General features: G+C 42.4%; 1 protein-coding gene across 4 annotated transcripts in view; it reads left to right on the forward strand.

Annotated features, from left to right (window-relative positions):
* The window catches only part of APP (amyloid beta precursor protein), a 338,242-nt gene that overhangs the window by 285,006 nt on the left and 35,130 nt on the right, over positions 1-18,106 (forward strand). For all 4 annotated transcript variants that reach the window (XM_033941038.1, XM_033941037.1, XM_033941035.1 and 1 more), the window contains 2 exons: positions 985-1,113; positions 15,424-15,523. In XM_033941038.1, the coding sequence (XP_033796929.1) occupies positions 985-1,113; positions 15,424-15,523 (229 nt within the window). The remainder of the gene's footprint in view (positions 1-984; positions 1,114-15,423; positions 15,524-18,106) is intronic.

An 18,106-nucleotide genomic window follows, 5' to 3' on the forward strand; every position in this document is an offset into this window, starting at 1 on the left:
CTTCTTTGTCCCATTCAAGTAACATACCTTCTTGATAAACAATCCAGTCTGGCTGGATACTTAATGTATGTGGATTCTGTACAGGAGCTTTTAAGGTCTATCTGCACTGACTTGCCCAAGATCAGATCTTTTTCATATACATCTCCCACAGGCCTTTGCTGACATTGGCTAGGCCAACAGAAAATGCTGACAGGTAGCCTTGTAAGGCTGACATGGTGTAATGAACCATAAAGAGGGAGACCCAGGCCCATATCCCACTCTAACCACTACATTTATGGTGGAAAATGTGAGCCAACCAAACCCTACTTTACTGCCATGTAGGTGCCATCTGGAGCCATAAGGGCTATTGGGGTGGTAGACAGGAGGGTTTAGTAGGTTTGGGGGGAATTTAGGAGGGTTCACCATACATTATAATGGGGTTATGGTGAACTGTATACCTGCCTTCCTTTATGTGAGGTTCACAGCAGTGCCCTCTAAGCAGTGCCTCACTGCTCTGCTGGCATGTCTGTATGTAGTATAAATGGTGGCCAGGGTAGTATAAATGGTGACCCTGCTTAGGTCCAAATGGCTTGGGTTTGAACGGTTAGAACTTGGATACTTTTGTGTTCGAAAATGGCCAAAAAAGTTAGGCATCCTGAACATTAGCAGATAGCCCCAAATGAGCAATATACCCAGTCAGGGGTAGTTTCTGGCCAGTTAAATCATTTAAAATATCGACAATAGTCTGTTATTGAGACAGATATGGAGAAAGCCACTACTTGCCATGGATCGGTAGCATGGAATGTTGCCACTCTGGGTTTTTGCCAGGCACTAGGGACCTGGATTGGCCACTGTGAGGATGGGCTATCGGGCTAGATGGATCATTGGTCTGACCCAGTAAGGCTATTCTTATGTTCTTATATTATCTGCTACTAACCAGTATCTCTGGGAATTCCTGATTCATCAACGCTATGAAAAGTTAAGAGTCTTTCCTTTGTTTCTCAGCCCCGCCACGTGTTCAGCATGCTGAAGAAGTATGTGCGCGCAGAGCAGAAGGACAGACAGCATACCTTGAAACATTTTGAGCATGTCCGCATGGTGGATCCTAAGAAAGCTGCTCAGATCAGATCTCAGGTAATTACTTTCTAACTGAAGCAACTGTCAGAAGAAGATAGGAGGAGCGATAAATGACAAGGGATAATTTAATAACCGGAGGCCTAGGCAGAAAAGACCCACGAGTGTATATGTTGTGTCTCTTTTATAAAGACAATATAGGGGACTGCAAGCTATTACATAGAGTTGCACTGCTCTGAGACAGGAGTAGCATTGTGCATGTATTTGGTGGTAGAAATCCACGTTTATGCGAGCATTTCATAAGACATGTGCATCTATAAGTGTCAGTCTCATCCCTACTGCCTATTCTTCACTTCTGGAAGTGCCTACATCTATAAAATGATGACTTTGTCCAGGTCTTGCCATGTTCAAGTAAATGGATCCAACGTTTATTGTTTATTGAAAGCTTCTATACCGCTACTACTGACTGGAGAGTCAATTCAGAGCTTCTGTAATGATGGCACGATATATGAGCTTTTGTACTGGTGGAACATTACATGAGCCGCTGTAATGGTGACGCTTACTCTGAGTCAGGGGTAGACAATTCTGGTCCTCAAGAGCCACAGGCAGGTCAGGTTTTCAGGATATCCACAATGAATAATATGAGATGGATTTGCATGCACTGCCTCCTTGAGATGCAAATCTATCTCATGCATATTTATTGTGGATATCTTGAAAACCTGACCTATCTGTAGCTCTTGAGGAATTGCCTACCCCTGCTCTATGTAAATGCTCCATTGATGCTCATTCTAGGTTATATGTACTCTATGTAAATACTCATCCTGGGTTTATACTATGATTTTCATATCATATAAATATAAATATATATATATATATATATATATATATATATATATATATGAAACCTACATTCTTGTACAATGTTCGATCTGAAACCTACTGGCTTACGCCTTGATGTTACTGTTGTGTTTCTTGTTCATCCTAGTTTTATATCTTTTGTGTTAATTTTAAGTTAATAACTTATTCCCTGCCCTCTGCGTATGTCTTTTTAGTGATAGCAATTTTGCCTTTCAGGTTAGAGGTTGCTAGATATTTCCTCTATGATGTTACTCCCACTGTTTGTTGCATTATTAGTAAAAGTAGGCTGTGAAAAGGATGATCTTTATCCCTTTCTTTAATTTTTTGGAGTTTTTTTTTCTAGTTTTAACTCCAGAAGGGAGTTCCACCACGTTGGGGCCATCACGAAGAACATTCTTGACCTGACACTTTTATATTTGATGTCTTTGAAGACTGGTATTTCCAGCAGGAATTCTTGGCTTGAGCACAGGGTGTGTGCAGGTTTATGGTTATGTAGTCTTGCTGCTAGGTATTGCGGTTCTGTGAGATGGATGGTTTTCTGTGTTAGAAATAAGATCTTGAATTTCACCCTGCTTTCAATCGGGAGCCAGTGTAGCTTTTTCAGTAGTGGGGTGGCACTCGTCTGCCTTGATTTTCCTATCAAGAATCTTTGCTACTGTTTTGTACTACTTGGATCTGCCTGATCATGTACTTTGGGGTACCCAGCAAGATTGCCTTGCAGTAGTCAAAAATTGAGAGCATCAAGGATATTGTTACATTGGTCATAGCTTGATGGGTGAGGTAGAGTTTAAGTCCTCTAATCTAGTAGAGTTTTCCATAGGCATTTTTCACAGTGCATTGGATCTGTATTGGGTTGGTTTTTTTTTAATTCTTTATTCATTTTTGCATGTTACAAGTGTAGCAGTTAAACTCATATGAACTTAAAGATACACACTTGATTAACTCTCATATATGCATTAAGTATAACATTTCATTACAAATTAATATTCTGTAATATTTTAAATATTATATAAGAAATGTAATATATAAATTATTCTTATTAAATAGAATAACCTCCCCTCCCCTCCCTCCCTACTCAATAATACATACTGTATTGTTATGTCCAGGTTTGGGTTCAGCCATACTCCTATGTTTCTCACACCCTCTGACGCTGATTTTAATGTATTGCCATTTAACGTTATTTGATATCCTGGGCTACTGCCTCCCCATTTGTTAATTAATTCTGTATTTTCTTTGTTGGCTACCAGTCTGTTTGTTTGGAACCATCTGAAGATTTTCTCTAGGCCTGTTCTGATCCTCTGTTTAGTCTTCACGTCATGTTTTTTTATTGGACGTTGTCTGCGTATATGGTAAAGGCTGAGAGTAAAGCAGAAACACAGAGAGCGGGAAAACTGCCAGAAATCCAAGGGCAAGTGGCCCAGGTAAATGCAGAGGTGGAAGAAAAACGACGGGACCTGCGGTGCTTATACGCAAATGCAAGAAGCCTCACGGTCAAGATGGGTGAACTAGAAGTCGTGGCCAAGGGGGAGGACTTGGATATAATTGGAATTGTAGAAACCTGGTGGACAGAGGAAAATCAATGGGATGTAGCGCTGCCGGGGTACAAGCTCTATAGGAGGGACAGGACCCACAAAAAGGGGGGAGGCATAGCACTATATATAAAGGACTCTATCCACTCGGTCGGGATGGATATGGCAACGAAGGCAGAGGGGCTGGAATCGATGTGGGTCAAATTACCGGGAAACAAGGGTGCGGGCATAAAACTGGGGCTGTACTATCGACCACCTGGTACGCTAGAGGGAGTCGGACACGACTTGGAAGCGGAATTGAGACAGGAGTGCAGGACTGGAAATGTAACAGTGATGGGGAACTTCAACTACCCAGGGATAGACTGGAGTATGGGTCACTCCAACTGCACTAGGGAGATAGGATTTGTAGAAGCTGTGAAGGACTGCTTCATGGAGCAACTAGTCAAAGAACCGACGCGAGGGGGTACTACTCTTGACCTCATCCTAAACGGATTAGGGGGGCCTGCAAGAGGGGTAGAAGTGGGAGGACCACTAGGCAACAGTGATCACAACACGATCAGATTCACATTAGAAAGAGGGACACCCATAGTTAGGAGGACCACAACAACTGCGCTGAACTTCAAGAAAGGGAACTACGTTGCTATGAGGAAAATGGTGGGGAGGAAGCTCAGAAACATCTTTAGGATGGAGACTGTGGGAAGCGCCTGGACCCTATTCAGGGACACCCTGCAGGAAGCACAGAGAATGTACGTCCCCAATTTCAGGAAAGGCTGCAAGAACAAGCGATCAAAGGACCCGGTTTGGATGTCAATAGAAGTAAAGAGGGCGATAAAGGACAAAAAAGTATCTTTCCGGAGATGGAAAAAGGACCCAACAGAAGAAAATCACCAGGCGCACAGAAAATGCCAAAAGGAATGCCACCGGGAGGTTAGAAAAGCAAAAGGGAAATACGAAGAGGGGCTGGCCAAGGAGGCGAAAAACTTCAAGGCATTCTTCAGTTACGTTAAGGGGAAGCGACCAGCGAGAGAGGAGGTAGGGCCGTTGGACGATGGGGACAGGAAGGGAGTGATTAAGGAGGATAAAGAGGTAGCTGAGAGGTTGAACACGTTCTTCTCGTCGGTTTTCACGAGCGAAGACAAATCTAATATACCAGACTCAGAGGAGCTCATGAGTGGGGAACAGGCTGAAAAATTAGAGCACATAGAGGTAAGTAGGGAGGATGTCCTCAAACAGATAGACAGGTTAAAATGCGGCAAATCACCGGGCCCGGACGGGATCCATCCAAGGGTTCTGAAGGAACTAAGACAGGAAATAGCGGGCACAATACAACATGTTTGCAACCTATCCTTGAAAACTGGTGAGGTGCCAGAGGACTGGAAATTGGCAAATGTCACACCCATCTTCAAGAAGGGATCGAGGGGTGACCCCGGGAACTACAGGCCGGTGAGCCTGACTTCAATTATAGAGAAGATTGTGGAAGCTATGATCAAGGACGGCATTTGCGAGCACATCGAGAGGAATGGCCTACTGAGAACAAGCCAGCACGGATTCTGTAAGGGAAGGTCGTGCCTAACGAACCTTCTGTACTTCTTTGAGGGAATAAGCAGTCGGGTGGACAATGGGGAGCCCATAGACATCATTTACCTCGACTTTCAAAAGGCTTTCGACAAGGTGCCACATGAAAGGCTACTTAAGAAGCTGTGGAACCACGGGGTGGGAGGGGATGTGCACAGATGGATCAAGCACTGGTTGTCGGGAAGACTGCAGAGGGTTGGAGTAAAGGGTCAATATTCTGACTGGCGGGGAGTCACGAGCGGTGTGCCACAGGGATCGTTGCTGGGGTCTTTACTCTTTAACATATTCATCAATGACCTGGAAAAGGAGGCAAAGTGTGAGGTTATAAAATTCGCAGACGATACCAAACTGTGCGGCAGAGTTACGACCAGGGAGGAGTGTGAGGACCTACAAAGGGACCTGGACAAGCTGGAAGACTGGGCAAACAAATGGCAAATGCGCTTCAACGTGGACAAATGCAAGGTCATGCATATAGGGAAAAAGAACCCGTTGTTCAGCTACAAATTAGGGGGGGGATTGTTGGGAGACAGCAGACTCGAGAGAGACTTGGGTGTGCTGGTGGATGCATCACTGAAGCCATCTGCACAGTGCGCAGCAGCCTCGAAAAAAGCCAACAGGATGCTGGGCATCATAAAGAAGGGCATAGCAACCAGAACACGGGAAGTCATCATGCCATTGTATCGAGCGATGGTGCGTCCACATCTGGAATACTGCGTTCAGTATTGGTCGCCGCACCTCAAGAAGGACATGGCGGTACTTGAGAGAGTCCAAAGGAGAGCAACGAAATTGGTAAGAGGGCTGGAACACTGCTCATACGCCGAGAGGCTGGATAGGCTGGGGCTCTTCTCTCTGGAGAAAAGGAGGCTCAGGGGAGATATGATAGAGACCTTCAAGATCATGAGGGGCATAGAGAAGGTGGATAGGGACAGATTCTTTAGACTGAAGGGGACAGCAAATACGAGGGGGCATTCTGAGAAACTGAAGGGAGACAGGTTCAAAACAAATGCAAGGAAGTTTTTTTTCACCCAAAGGGTCGTGGATACTTGGAATGCGCTACCGGAGGAAGTGATCAGGCAGAATACGGTACAAGGATTCAAACAGGGATTGGATGGATTCCTGAGGGATAAAGGCATCGTGGGATACTGAAGGAGGAGCTGGGATGTAACACAAGTATAGGAAGTTAATCAGGTAATGAGTATAAACTAACCTGGTCGTGCATGTGCAAGACCGCAGGGCTAGGACTTCGATAGGAAGGCAGGACTTAAATGGAAAACCAAGGTGGCAAGGGAGCCCCTTCTGATGATTCAGACAGGTCTTGACCTGTTTTGGGCCGCTGCGGGAGCGGACTGCTGGGCGAGATGGACCTGTGGTCTGACCCGGCGGAGGCACTGCTTATGTTCTTATATGTAGCATTCCCATCCCAGTTTTCTGATGAATTCCCCCAGCACCTGGAGGAAGATGTTGAATAGCATGGGTGACATAGCGGATCCATCTTTTCTTTTGTTTGGCTTTCATAGTTTTAATGGGACTGCTTCCTCTAGACTATAGTCGAGTGCCTCACCCGTTCTGTAAGGTCTGTGATTTTGGTTTTGATTTCTCTGAAGTTTGTCTCCAGTCTGATTTTGAATTTGGTGCTGTCTGAGTCATCTCCTTATTCTTGGTCATGTTTCATAGTTTCATAGTTGTTTGGTTGTTTTCTGCTTTCAGGTAGTTTTATCCTGATACAAATTAAATGGTGGTCTATCCATGGCACTTTCATGGAGGTGGGGTTGCGTTCTCCTAAGTCCTCCCTGTTGTTGGACTATCTGTTGTATCTTTTGGCACTTTAGGTCATCTACATGTAGATTAAAATATCCGCAAACCCAGAATGAGGAGAATTTTACATTGACTTTTGCAATGAAGTTCACAATGTTTAGCCACTCTTCCGTGTCTAGGTCAGGGATGGCATATAACACCATTAAGCCCATTGAGTTTGTGTTTCCTACTCTCAGAAGTAAACATTCTGCTCCAGTCAGATGAGTAGTTTTTAATTATTGTAAACCTAGGTTGGATTTGTGTATTATTGCTACCCCTCCTCCTCTTTTTCCTTTTCTGTTTTGAAGCATGATATGATAAACTGGTGGGCAGGATTCATTTATGACAACTGCACTGTTTTCCATGAGCCAGGATTCTGTTACTATTAGGAAATCCAGTGTGTGTTCCTCTATTACAGTGTTTCTCAACTTCTTCAAGGCAAGTACCCCCTGCTAACAAATATCAACTGAGTACCCCCACCCAACCTCTGCCCTAGACCCGCCCAAGCTCCACTCCAGACATGCCACTAAATTACTAGTACTTGTGATTAACAAAGAACCTTGGCAGAATGCTGGGAGGATCCAGAGTTTCAACAGATGTGCTAAGGTTCAATGTTTAAGGCAAAGAATGGCTCCAGTTGCATGTTCTTAGGTAGATATTGTCAGTCAAGAGCCATTGCTTCAGACAGAAATCAATTGTCACAGAAAGATACTGGAAAATAACAGAAACTCAAGTTTGTGAGGGACAAGCTTAGCCCATGTTTCTCTCTTTTTCACACCTCATATACCTCCACCCATGCAGACACACACATCATTCAGGTAAAACCTCTTGCCTGTCTTTTCTACCCCCTTCTTTCTATCCTCAGCTTCTACATATACACATAAATCCTCCCTCTCTCTGAACACTCTCTCTGGATTCTTGCTTATTTCCCTCTCTTCCGCCACACAGCACCTCACCAATTCAGAGACACAAAAGAAAACCTATCTTTTCTCTCTCATTTACAAAGCACAGAAGCAGCTCTATAATAAAATATCTTTCTATATCTTAGTACCAAGCATATGTATGGTGTATCTTTTTTCTAAGCATTGCATCTATGTAATATTAAGTTTATTTCTACACAATATATTTTGTGCAACTACTCTTGACTGCAATTGTCATTAATTTTACTTCCCGCTGCACCTCTTTGAGGGAATTGAACCCAGGATCTCTTGCACACCCACAAAAGACTAACCAAAAACACACATTTTAAGCACAAAAGATTATATTTTGGGGCACATCTTTACAGCATGGTGGTGTGTTTTGGATGGGACTAGGGAAGGGCTAAAAGATGAATGTCCAGCTCTGATTACAGAAGGAGAAGGAACATCTAGGATAAAAAAATTGATGTTTGTGTATTTAGACCTGCACTGGCACAGTTATAGAAGGATGCTCCAATGAGCATTTCTCCACTGAATGAAGTAAGTGAAGTCATAGTAGATATTTTCCTGTCCCTGGAGAGCATACAATTAAAATAATAATAATAAAAAGAAAGAAGCAAAAATTACAAAAAGCTACAGTGGAACTTGAAGCAGCAACTTCTGGATCTATGCCCTGGTTTTCAGCTGGCTGCTTTAACCATTCAACTACTCCTTCACGTGGATAACTGTGAGGACAATTTAAAATATGGATATTCCTCTGCTGTCACACAATTGTCCATATTCCGAAGGACAAATGACCCAAGATGGTATCGAGGATGGGCGCAAACGCTGTACTGCTCTCCTGATCGCAATTTGAATGTGCACTGAAGCTTACCTAGTGTTTTCTTCCTTTTTGCTGCTTTTTTCTTCATGGGGAAGAAAAGGGAAGCACCCAGTCCCCGTCTTCCAGCGGCTGGGAATTCAAGGCGGTTGATTCAGACTACCATCATGAGAGTACTGACGCACCAAGCGATGGAGGCAGTGTCTGCTTCAGGAGGAACATCGGACTTAACGGCAAACCTTAGTACTGAACGGGTTTCGCTGAGCCCGGATCAGAGGTAGGCTCCTCTCCAACCTGGAAGGAGAAGCTCTGTAGAGATGGAAACAGCACAGTCCTCCCAAGAGGAAAGGATAGTGCCTAGCTCTGGAGGAGCAGTGGGAGAGAAGCTGGCAGTAACAGTGGAACTCACTGCAGTCCTGATATTAGCATTTTGCATGGAGGCTTGAGAAATTTCCTCCACCAGAGAAGAGAACATGCAATTTGGAGAGATGGTAAGTCCTGCTATTGTTAATATGGATGCGCTGTAGAGGACTATCAAGGTCATGGACTCCAATCTCAAAAAAGCAGTGACATTGTTACAAAATGATTGTGGTTCTATCAATTCCTTGGTGAACACTCAAGGTAAAAAAGTGCTATGAGAACACTCTATAAGAGTATTACAACTAGAAGAACAGCTTAATCAAATAAGGACTTTAGAAGTGGAACATATTAAAGAGAGGTCTTATATCCCGAACAAGTTAGAATTCATAGAAAATAAACAGAGGAATAATAATTTGAGAACGTTAAATTTTCCTAAATCTCTAATTTTGTCAGCTGTTGAAATGGTACAAAAATATTTGAGAGATTTTTTGTTAATTTCAACAGAGAATTTACCACCAATATTGAGAGCTCAATATATCTGTATAGGAAATAAATTTGGTAATTTTACTCCTACTGAAATGGCAGGAGCGGATGGTGGTGAGATAAACCTAACAAATTTTCTGGAAAATTCCTTGGAAGAAATTACTGAGAGGACTACTCTCATAGTGACATTTGCCTTGGAATTTGATTGGGATTTAATCCTTCAGACTTATTGCAGACATATTAATGAACAATTCCTTGGTTCAACTAATGTATCTCAAGTGGCACGGAAAAAGAAGAAAGGATTTTTTGGCATATAGGCCTAGAGTCCTTGTGTTGGGTACATCCTTCCTGCAAAATGCTGTGTATCACTGGAGGGTAAAAATGTTATCTTTTTTGAACCAAAGCAATTGTTGGACTTTATTGTGGCTAGAGAAGGGGGAAGAGTAATGATAGGGAATGATAGTTTCACCCACAACTTAAAATGAACTAGCTGCCAACTTTGTACCTCCAATGCTGGCCTTTTAATTATTATTTTTTCTTTTGAATGATATTTCATTTTATTGGGTCCTAATTATTGTGAACTAAATAAAAATATTTCAAATAGTGAATTTTATTATCGATGTTTGGGGGATATTATTTTGAATCTTTATTCAAGTATTGTATACTTGTCTTTGTAATTTGTAAAATTTATAAATAATTTGTAAAATTTTTAAATAAAAATTTTTAAAAAAACTAAAACAAAACTGTCCATATCCCTTGTTTGGCCACATTCATTGTTTGGACACTTCAGTTTGTAAAATGGATGTTCTTGCTGGACATAGCCAGAACTTGGATGCCCATGTCTCATGTACTTTAGAACAGGCTGTATGTCAGCAAATCCTGTTCTAAAATATGTGAGATATAGATGGTCCATATTCTGGGTGGGATGACTTTTCTAATATTTCACTCATTGGCACCTCATTCTCATGAATTTGCATCAGCTATGTGGGAAAAAAAACTTCCTATGATTTGTTTTCAGTCTGTTAGTCGCTAGTTTCATGTTGTGTCTTCTTGTTTTTGTGTTGCATGAAAGATTAAACAACCATTCCCTATTTAACTGTTTTACCCCACTCATGATTCTATAAACTTCCATCATATCCCCTCTCAGTCATCTTTTCTCCAAGTTCAAGAGCCCTAAGCTGTTAGCCTCTCTTCATTAGAGAGGTCTTCTGAAGAGCTGTTTTGCACATATCTTGTTGAAAGATTTTGATGTTTTATTTACGTTCTTGGAGGTGTTTTGCAAAGGGAAGGGCTAGAAAAGAGTTAAGTTACAAGTAATGTACATTTGTTTTGTTTTTAATATGATGCATATGCTGCATAAACTGATACTGTATTTTGGAAGCTGGAGTGTGGAATTAGGGACAGCATCCCAGCTGTGTCTCTGGGACTCAGTGCCAGTGAAGGAAACCAGAGAAAGACTGTGTTGTTGTCCAACCATTTTTATCCTCTGCTGTTCCTTCTTTGATTCAATGTGACACACCCACACACTCATACACACTCTCACACACTTTTAAATAGGTTTGGACAAGTACCTGATGGAAAAGTCCATAGCATGCTGATGGCATGGCTAAACAGGGTGACAGTAGAAATTGTTATAATGAGAGTCAGGACACTCTTGCAGCGGGAAAACACAAGTTTATTTATGCACAACTTCGTATCCTCTGTCTCTTCCAGTTCAGGTAACAGCTCTCCCTTCCATCCAGTTACCAGTCAAATATTCAGTATAATCTTAGTTATTGGTATTCAACCAACCGGCAAAAAAATTGTCAGCAAAAAAAAAAAAGTCTCCTATGCTCCTTAGACAACGGCCAAATTCCTTTCTCCTAACCCAACAATCCCCCTCCCGCCTTTCCTCCAGCCCCAAAGGCATCAACAGCAGCCACAAATCTCCCTCCCTCCCTTCAGTTCCCGAAGCATCATTGCAGCCACAAAAGTTTCACTCCCTCCCTCCCTTCCCCAAACAGCAGGCAGATGGTCCTGACAACCCCCTTCCCTCTGTTCCCAGAAGCAGCAGAGTCTGACAACCCCCTTCCTCCCTCCATCCATTCTCCAAAACAGCAGAGCCGATCAGACAATTCCTCTCCCTCAAAGCAGTAGTAGTAGCCAGTGAGCAGAGGAAGTGTCGGTAAACAGACTGCTTCCACTAGCGCTAGCAGGGCCTTTTCTCTGCTGCATTACTTCTCTAGCAACTGCTGCTTTTGTAATAATTGCTGTTCTAGTAGAGCTTGCATAAATCATTGTTGCTGTTTTTGCATTTGTTGCTGCCCCTCTATAACCCTCTATAACCACTATAATTTCTCGAGGCCAACCATTTCTCTATGTTCCCTCTGGAACTCCCCTAGGACTCAAAAGAAAGACACAAAAAACCCCCCAAAATTCCTGCCTGTTTGGCTATGTTTTTTCTACTTCAGGGCAGAGCTTTTTCCCATATCCCCCTTCAAACAATCCTCGCTAACCTAGGGGGAAACCCGGAAGGTGGTTTACCTTCTCTAAATGTGGCATAGCTAAACAGGGTGACAGTAGAAATTGTTTTAATGAGGGTCAGGACACTCTTGCAGCAGGAAAACACAGATTTGTTTGCACACAGTTTTGTATCCTCTGTCTTCTCCAGTTCAGGTAGCAGATCTTCCATCCACTTCTCAGCCAAATATACCTCTGGATATAGCTGCCATGCCACAAACACAGGGTGAGCAGAACTGTCTTTAGCAGGAAAAAAAACAAAAACAATCAACAACTTAAATGTCCATGTACAACAAAAGAAACTTCATTTGCTAGCAGCTGCCTCACCCCAAACAATGAATGAACAGAACTGTCCCTAGCAGAAAATTCAAACAGAGCTCAGTCTATATCAAAGAATACTGTTTTGTTAGCAAAAGAAAATGGGCTCAAACAGACAGGTCTGGCTCTTAGCCATGCACAGGAATAAAGTTTACATTCAGTGACTGACTTCTGTCTAAAATAAAGAAAAAACAGTTATAACCTTCGGACAAAGTCCTTTTCCTATCTTCCTCTGGGCTTTCTCTTCCTCACTCTGGCCCTTCCTTTTAGGTTTTCTGAGCTCTCCTTCCTGGTTTCCTCCCCTTCTCCCTTTCCCCTCCTTAGGGCACAACTAGAGTTCTTAAGGTGATCCTGCATTTGCAGGGAAGTGTCCAGTAGAGGGAGCAGCAGGTTTCTATACACTCCCTCACATACCCTCCCCTTCAGCTCAACCCTATCTGGTAGAGCAGCTTAACTGGCCCAAGTTCCACCATCGAGGAAATAAATTCTGCATTTGCATGGGCTCAGCCCTCTCGATGTCGAACCTCAAAGTCAAAAGCCTGAAGACACATGAACCACCTCATAATACAATTCTTGAATACTTTGTGTCTGGCAGTCCATTGGAGAGGTATATGGTCATTAAGCAGGAGGAAGTCATTGGTCATTGGTGAGGCCCCTTTTAGACTATTGTGTTCAGTTTTGGAGACCGTATCTGGTGAAGGACGTAAGAAGACTTGAAGTGGTCCAGAGGAGGGCAACGAAAATGATAGGAGGCTTGCACCAGAACACATTTGAGGAGAGAGTGGAAGCCCTGAATATGTATACCCTAGAGGAAAGGAGGGACAGGGGAGATATGATTCAGTTGCTCAAATATTTGAAGGGTATTAACGTAGAACAAAATCTTTTCCAGAGAAAGGAAAATGGTAAAACCAGAGGACATAATTTGAGGTTGAGAGGTGGTAGATTCAAGAGCAATGTTAGGAAATTCTACTTTACAGAGAGGGTGGTGGATGCCTGGAATGCGCTCCTGAGAGAGGTGGTGGAGAGGAAAATGGTGACTGAGTTCAAAGAAGCGTGGGATGAACACAGAGGATCTAGAATCAGAAAATAATAGTAAATATTGAACTAAGGCCAGTACTGGGCAGACTTGCACGGTCTGTGTCTGTATATGGCCATTGGGAGGAGGATGGGCTGGAGAGAGCTTCAATGGCTAGGAGGGTGTAGATGGGCTGGAGTAGGTTTTGACAGAGATTTCGGCAGTTGGAACCCAAGCACAGTACTGGATAGAGTTTTGGATTCTTGCCCAGAAATAGCTAAGAAGAAAAAAATTTAAATTGAATCAGGTTGAGCAGACTGGATGGACCATTCGGGTCTTTATCTAGCGTCATCTAGTATGAAGTGTCATCCATTAGATAATATTGAAAGATCTAGCGCTTCTTTCCCAATTATAGCATAATGGATTTCCCTTGGGAAGTGCTTGTGGCTAATAAAAGCAACTGGATGCTCCTCACCTCCAATTCCTGGGCTAAAATGGCTCAGAAGCCCACTTCAGAGGCATCTGATTCCACTATAAATGGTTGGTTAAAATTCAGATATACTAGTATCAAGTCTGAGCAGATCTTATGCTTCATTGTACAGAATACTGTGTCTAGTTCTTCGGACCACTGGATTACTTCCAATGCTCTTTTTTTGTAGGCGTTGGGTCAGCGGTTTAGCCTTTTCAGCAAACTCAGGTATAAACTGTCCATAGTAGCCCACCAATCCCAGGAAAGCTCACAGCTGTTTTTTTGTTTGAGGCACTGGGGTCTGTTGATTCCTTCCACTATTCTAACTTGGGGTTTGATCTGACCTCTTCCCATGGTATATCTGAGGTATTAGACTTCCTGTCCCCCTAGAGAATATTTCATCAGATTAGCAGTGATTTGGGCAGGACTAGGGCAGACTTAAGATTTGGACATTTTTCTGCAGTAATCAAAAATGTCTGGAAAATATCTTCTTACAAAAATTGTACTAATTTATTTAATATAAAAAAACTTTAACAAAAGTAAAAAATAACATATAAAAATGATAAAATCAAGTTAAGATAGGACCCGATGAAGAGTTGACACGTAAAGCTTGGGGCAATGAGATTGAATTGAGCCCTAAGTGGTGCCGCTGAGGATCCTTAAGAAGGCAATAGGAATATGTATGCATGAGGGTATACCAAGGTAGCAGATGGTTGGCTATCTTTGGAAGAATAATTATTGATTAGAGTCCCTTGTGAAGAATTTCTGTGGTGCTATTGCATGGAAAATATCCAGGGCACATTTTGGACATTTAGGCTAGACATGTTTTAACAATGAATAAGTACCAAAACGATGTTCAAACTAACCAGATGACCACTGGAGGGATGAAGACATGACCCTTTCTCTCCCCCCCTACACACACCCAGTGGTCACTGACCCCCCCCCCCCCACTCTCAAAGATATGAATGAAACAGTACAGACATGACCCCCTCCTCTCCCCCCCCCACCTACACACACCCAGTGGTCACTGACCCCCCCCTCCCACCCTCAAAGATATGAATGAGACAGTACATACCTGCCTAGAGCTGTTTCTGGACGGTTAATTTGATTTTATATTGACTAATTTCTCTTTACTGCTCCCCATGCTCATAAAGAAGTGTGTTCCTTAGTTAGTTTCAGTGGAAATGCAGACATAAAAGATATGTATTTACTGAATGGGATTAGAAATAGTCTCTAGACCAATAGCATTTCTGCAGCACTGCCACAAGGTGTTCCACTTTTCCATCAGCATTGCTGTGAGAGGTGTGCTAGCCTTCCTGTAGCACTGCCATAGGGTGTATCACCATTTCTGCTGCAATACCATGATGCAGGCCAAAGTTCCTGTAGTATTCTCTACAGCACTGCAGTGGGATTTGCTGTAATCCCTGCATTACTGGCAGGGTGCACACGCCACAGATCTTGTAGGATAGTCATGGGGCTGCCACAATTGCTGCATCACTCTCTGGCTATGCTACTGCTGTTCCTACAAGCAGATCGAATACTAGAAGAAGTGTTCTCCCAGTCAGGTCATGAAATTTTCTGAGAACTAGTAATTTAAATGTGACCATCCAGCCATTTCTATGGCTCAGTTTTACTTCTGAATTGGTTTCATGATGCTTTGGTAATTCTTGCATAAGCTGTTAAACTCGATAGAGGGCAAAAAAACTTATCTTATGGTATTTTCACTTCTGCAGGTTATGACACATCTGCGTGTGATTAATGAGCGAATGAACCAGAGCCTCTCCCTCCTGTACAAAGTCCCAGCAGTTGCTGAAGATATTCAGGATGAAGTTGGTAGGTTTCTGTTTTGTATTTTCTTTTCAATCAGTCACATTGTTTCTGTCTCAGCATACATTATAAATATATCAAGGTACTAGCACAGTGTATTCTGTTGTCAACAAATAATTCTCTCAGAATTCAGAAAATTTTAGAATGATTTTCTGCATGGACGTTTCCATAAAGCCACTACCTCGTGAGTTCTCTCAGCCTGTTATCCAGTGGCAGTTGTGTACCCTCTTCTCATTGCCACTGAAGTGAAGAGAAATTCTTATTGTTTTCTCTTATTTCTATTTTTTTTCTGAGTTCTCCTTGTCCCCCTGAAAAAATAGTAATAAAAAAATTGAATGTGACCTTGTAAACCAGTTGTGTGCTATGTCAGGGGACTTCCTATAGGTGGAAGATGTCTATCACAGATACCCTCCAAGTGCTGTTGTCACGGATTGGATCACAATGTCCTTAACTGCCCCCTGTGTGAGGATAATGCCATGGAGGAGACCCTCCAGGATCTACAAGATGAAGAACTTTAGTCCTTTTATCAGAGAAATCCAAGAAGGGAAAAAAGAGGAGAGAAACATACTAAAACTTTTGCCTCTTAAAGAAGGAGAAAGAAAATACCATTCAGCACCAAGGTGTAGTTTTTTTTTTAAAATCAAAGAATGCTGAGAAAGGTGTATCATGGGAGGTGTCTCTCAAAAGATACCATAAGTACTTCTAAAAAAAAACAAAACAAGGCTACATTCTGAAATAGGTTTTGGTAGAAAGAACAACTGAATTGGTCCTGGAGAACATAGTACAGAAGTTGCACTCGGCATGGGCATAATTTCAAGATTGGCACTGAAGAAAGTGTGTTTGAAATAGAATTATTCATGCAACAAGGGAGGTGAAGCAGTACTATATTCATTCACTACCAAGGTCCCAAAGGTGGAAGGCTCCTTGCCTGGATCATCTTCTGGCATTTTAGCTTCAAAATCAGTTCTCCGTGATGAAACCTTGAGAAAACGCTTTAAGAAATTTGTAAAAATGTCTTTGTAGACATGCCAAAGTCAACTCCTGTAAAAGAGCAAGTGAGTCTGCTACTGAAGGTTTTACAAGACCAGTTCCCTTCAGTACAAACAAGGGCTTTCTTCATCCCAGTTTACCCAACTTGCAGAGCAAGGAAAATAGCCTCAAGATTAAACTTGTCAGGAATTTTTCCTCTGTGTTAGGAGCATATGAACCAGCATCAATCTAACAAGATCAGTCCAAAGATGAAGAGAATCTCATTTCACTAGACCTACCAGGAGATTATTTCAACAGTGTGGATCAGAACTGTTCATCACTTTCAGGTGACAGCTCTCCAGGCATTCATGTGGAAATTCCAAAGATTAGTCGGGGAAAAGTCAGTGGGACTGCTCTTGGACCCTTCACTTCCCTTAAACAGAAGGATCTCATTGCCAGGGGATCTTATATATAATACTAGCTGATGCCCCGGTGTTGCACAGGTATTTAATTATAGCAATAACACTGTAAATGGATTCAAATAAAGATACTTTATAATGGTGAATGAAATTATTTTTTTACAGCTTTATAAAAAGTACAATATTCAAATTATAATGTGAAATATTTGACAAAATGAATACAATACAACTAACACAAAACTTGATTATAAACAACATTTTTAGTTTCACCTCCAGGAGCAAGAACATATAAATTCTTGGGTGAAGAGACCCCCAGAACATATCACCCCAGTTAGTGAGGGATCTGCATACCAAGTTTCGTTCAAATCGGTCAAGCCGTTTTAGATTTACTGTGAGAATGGCAGCTGTTTACATTTTTTCCATTGACATGAATGGGTGAAATCTGATGTTCTGTTTGTAGCTCCGCCCACGTGTGCAGGTGGGCCGCGAGACCCTCAGGACATATCACCCCAGGTAGTTGGAATTACTGTGAGAATGGCAGCTTTTTACATTTTTTCCATTGACATGAATGGGTGAAATCTGATTTTCTGCACACGTGGGTGGAGCTACAAACAGAAAATCTGATTTCACCCATTCATGTCAATGGAAAAAATGTAAAGAGCTGCCATTCTCACAGTAATTCAAAAACGGCTTGACCGATTTGACCGAAACTTGGTATGCAGATCCCTCACTACCTGGGGTGATATGTTCTGGGGGTCTCGCAGCCCGCCTGCACACGTGGGCGGAGCTACAAACAGAAAATCAGATTTCACCCATTCATGTCAATGGAAAAAATGTAAAAAGCTGCCATTCTCACAGTAATTCCAACTACCTGGGGTGATATGTTCTGGGGGTCTCGCGGCCCACCTGCACACGTGGGCGGAGCTACAAACAGAACATCAGATTTCACCCATTCATGTCAATGGAAAAAATGTTAAACACTGCCATTCTCACAGTAATTCAAAAATGGCTTGACCGATTTGAACGAAACTTGGTATGCAGATCCCTCACTACCTGGGGTGATATGTTCTGGGGGTCTCGCGGCCCACCTGCACATGTGGGCGGAGCTACAAACAGAAAATCAAATTTCACCCATTCATGTCAATGGAAAAAATGTAAAAAGCTGCCATTCTCACAGTAATTCCAACTACCTGGGGTGATA

Source organism: Geotrypetes seraphini, chromosome 4 (assembly GCF_902459505.1).
Source record: "Geotrypetes seraphini chromosome 4, aGeoSer1.1, whole genome shotgun sequence".
Classification (NCBI taxonomy): Eukaryota; Metazoa; Chordata; class Amphibia; order Gymnophiona; family Dermophiidae; genus Geotrypetes; species Geotrypetes seraphini.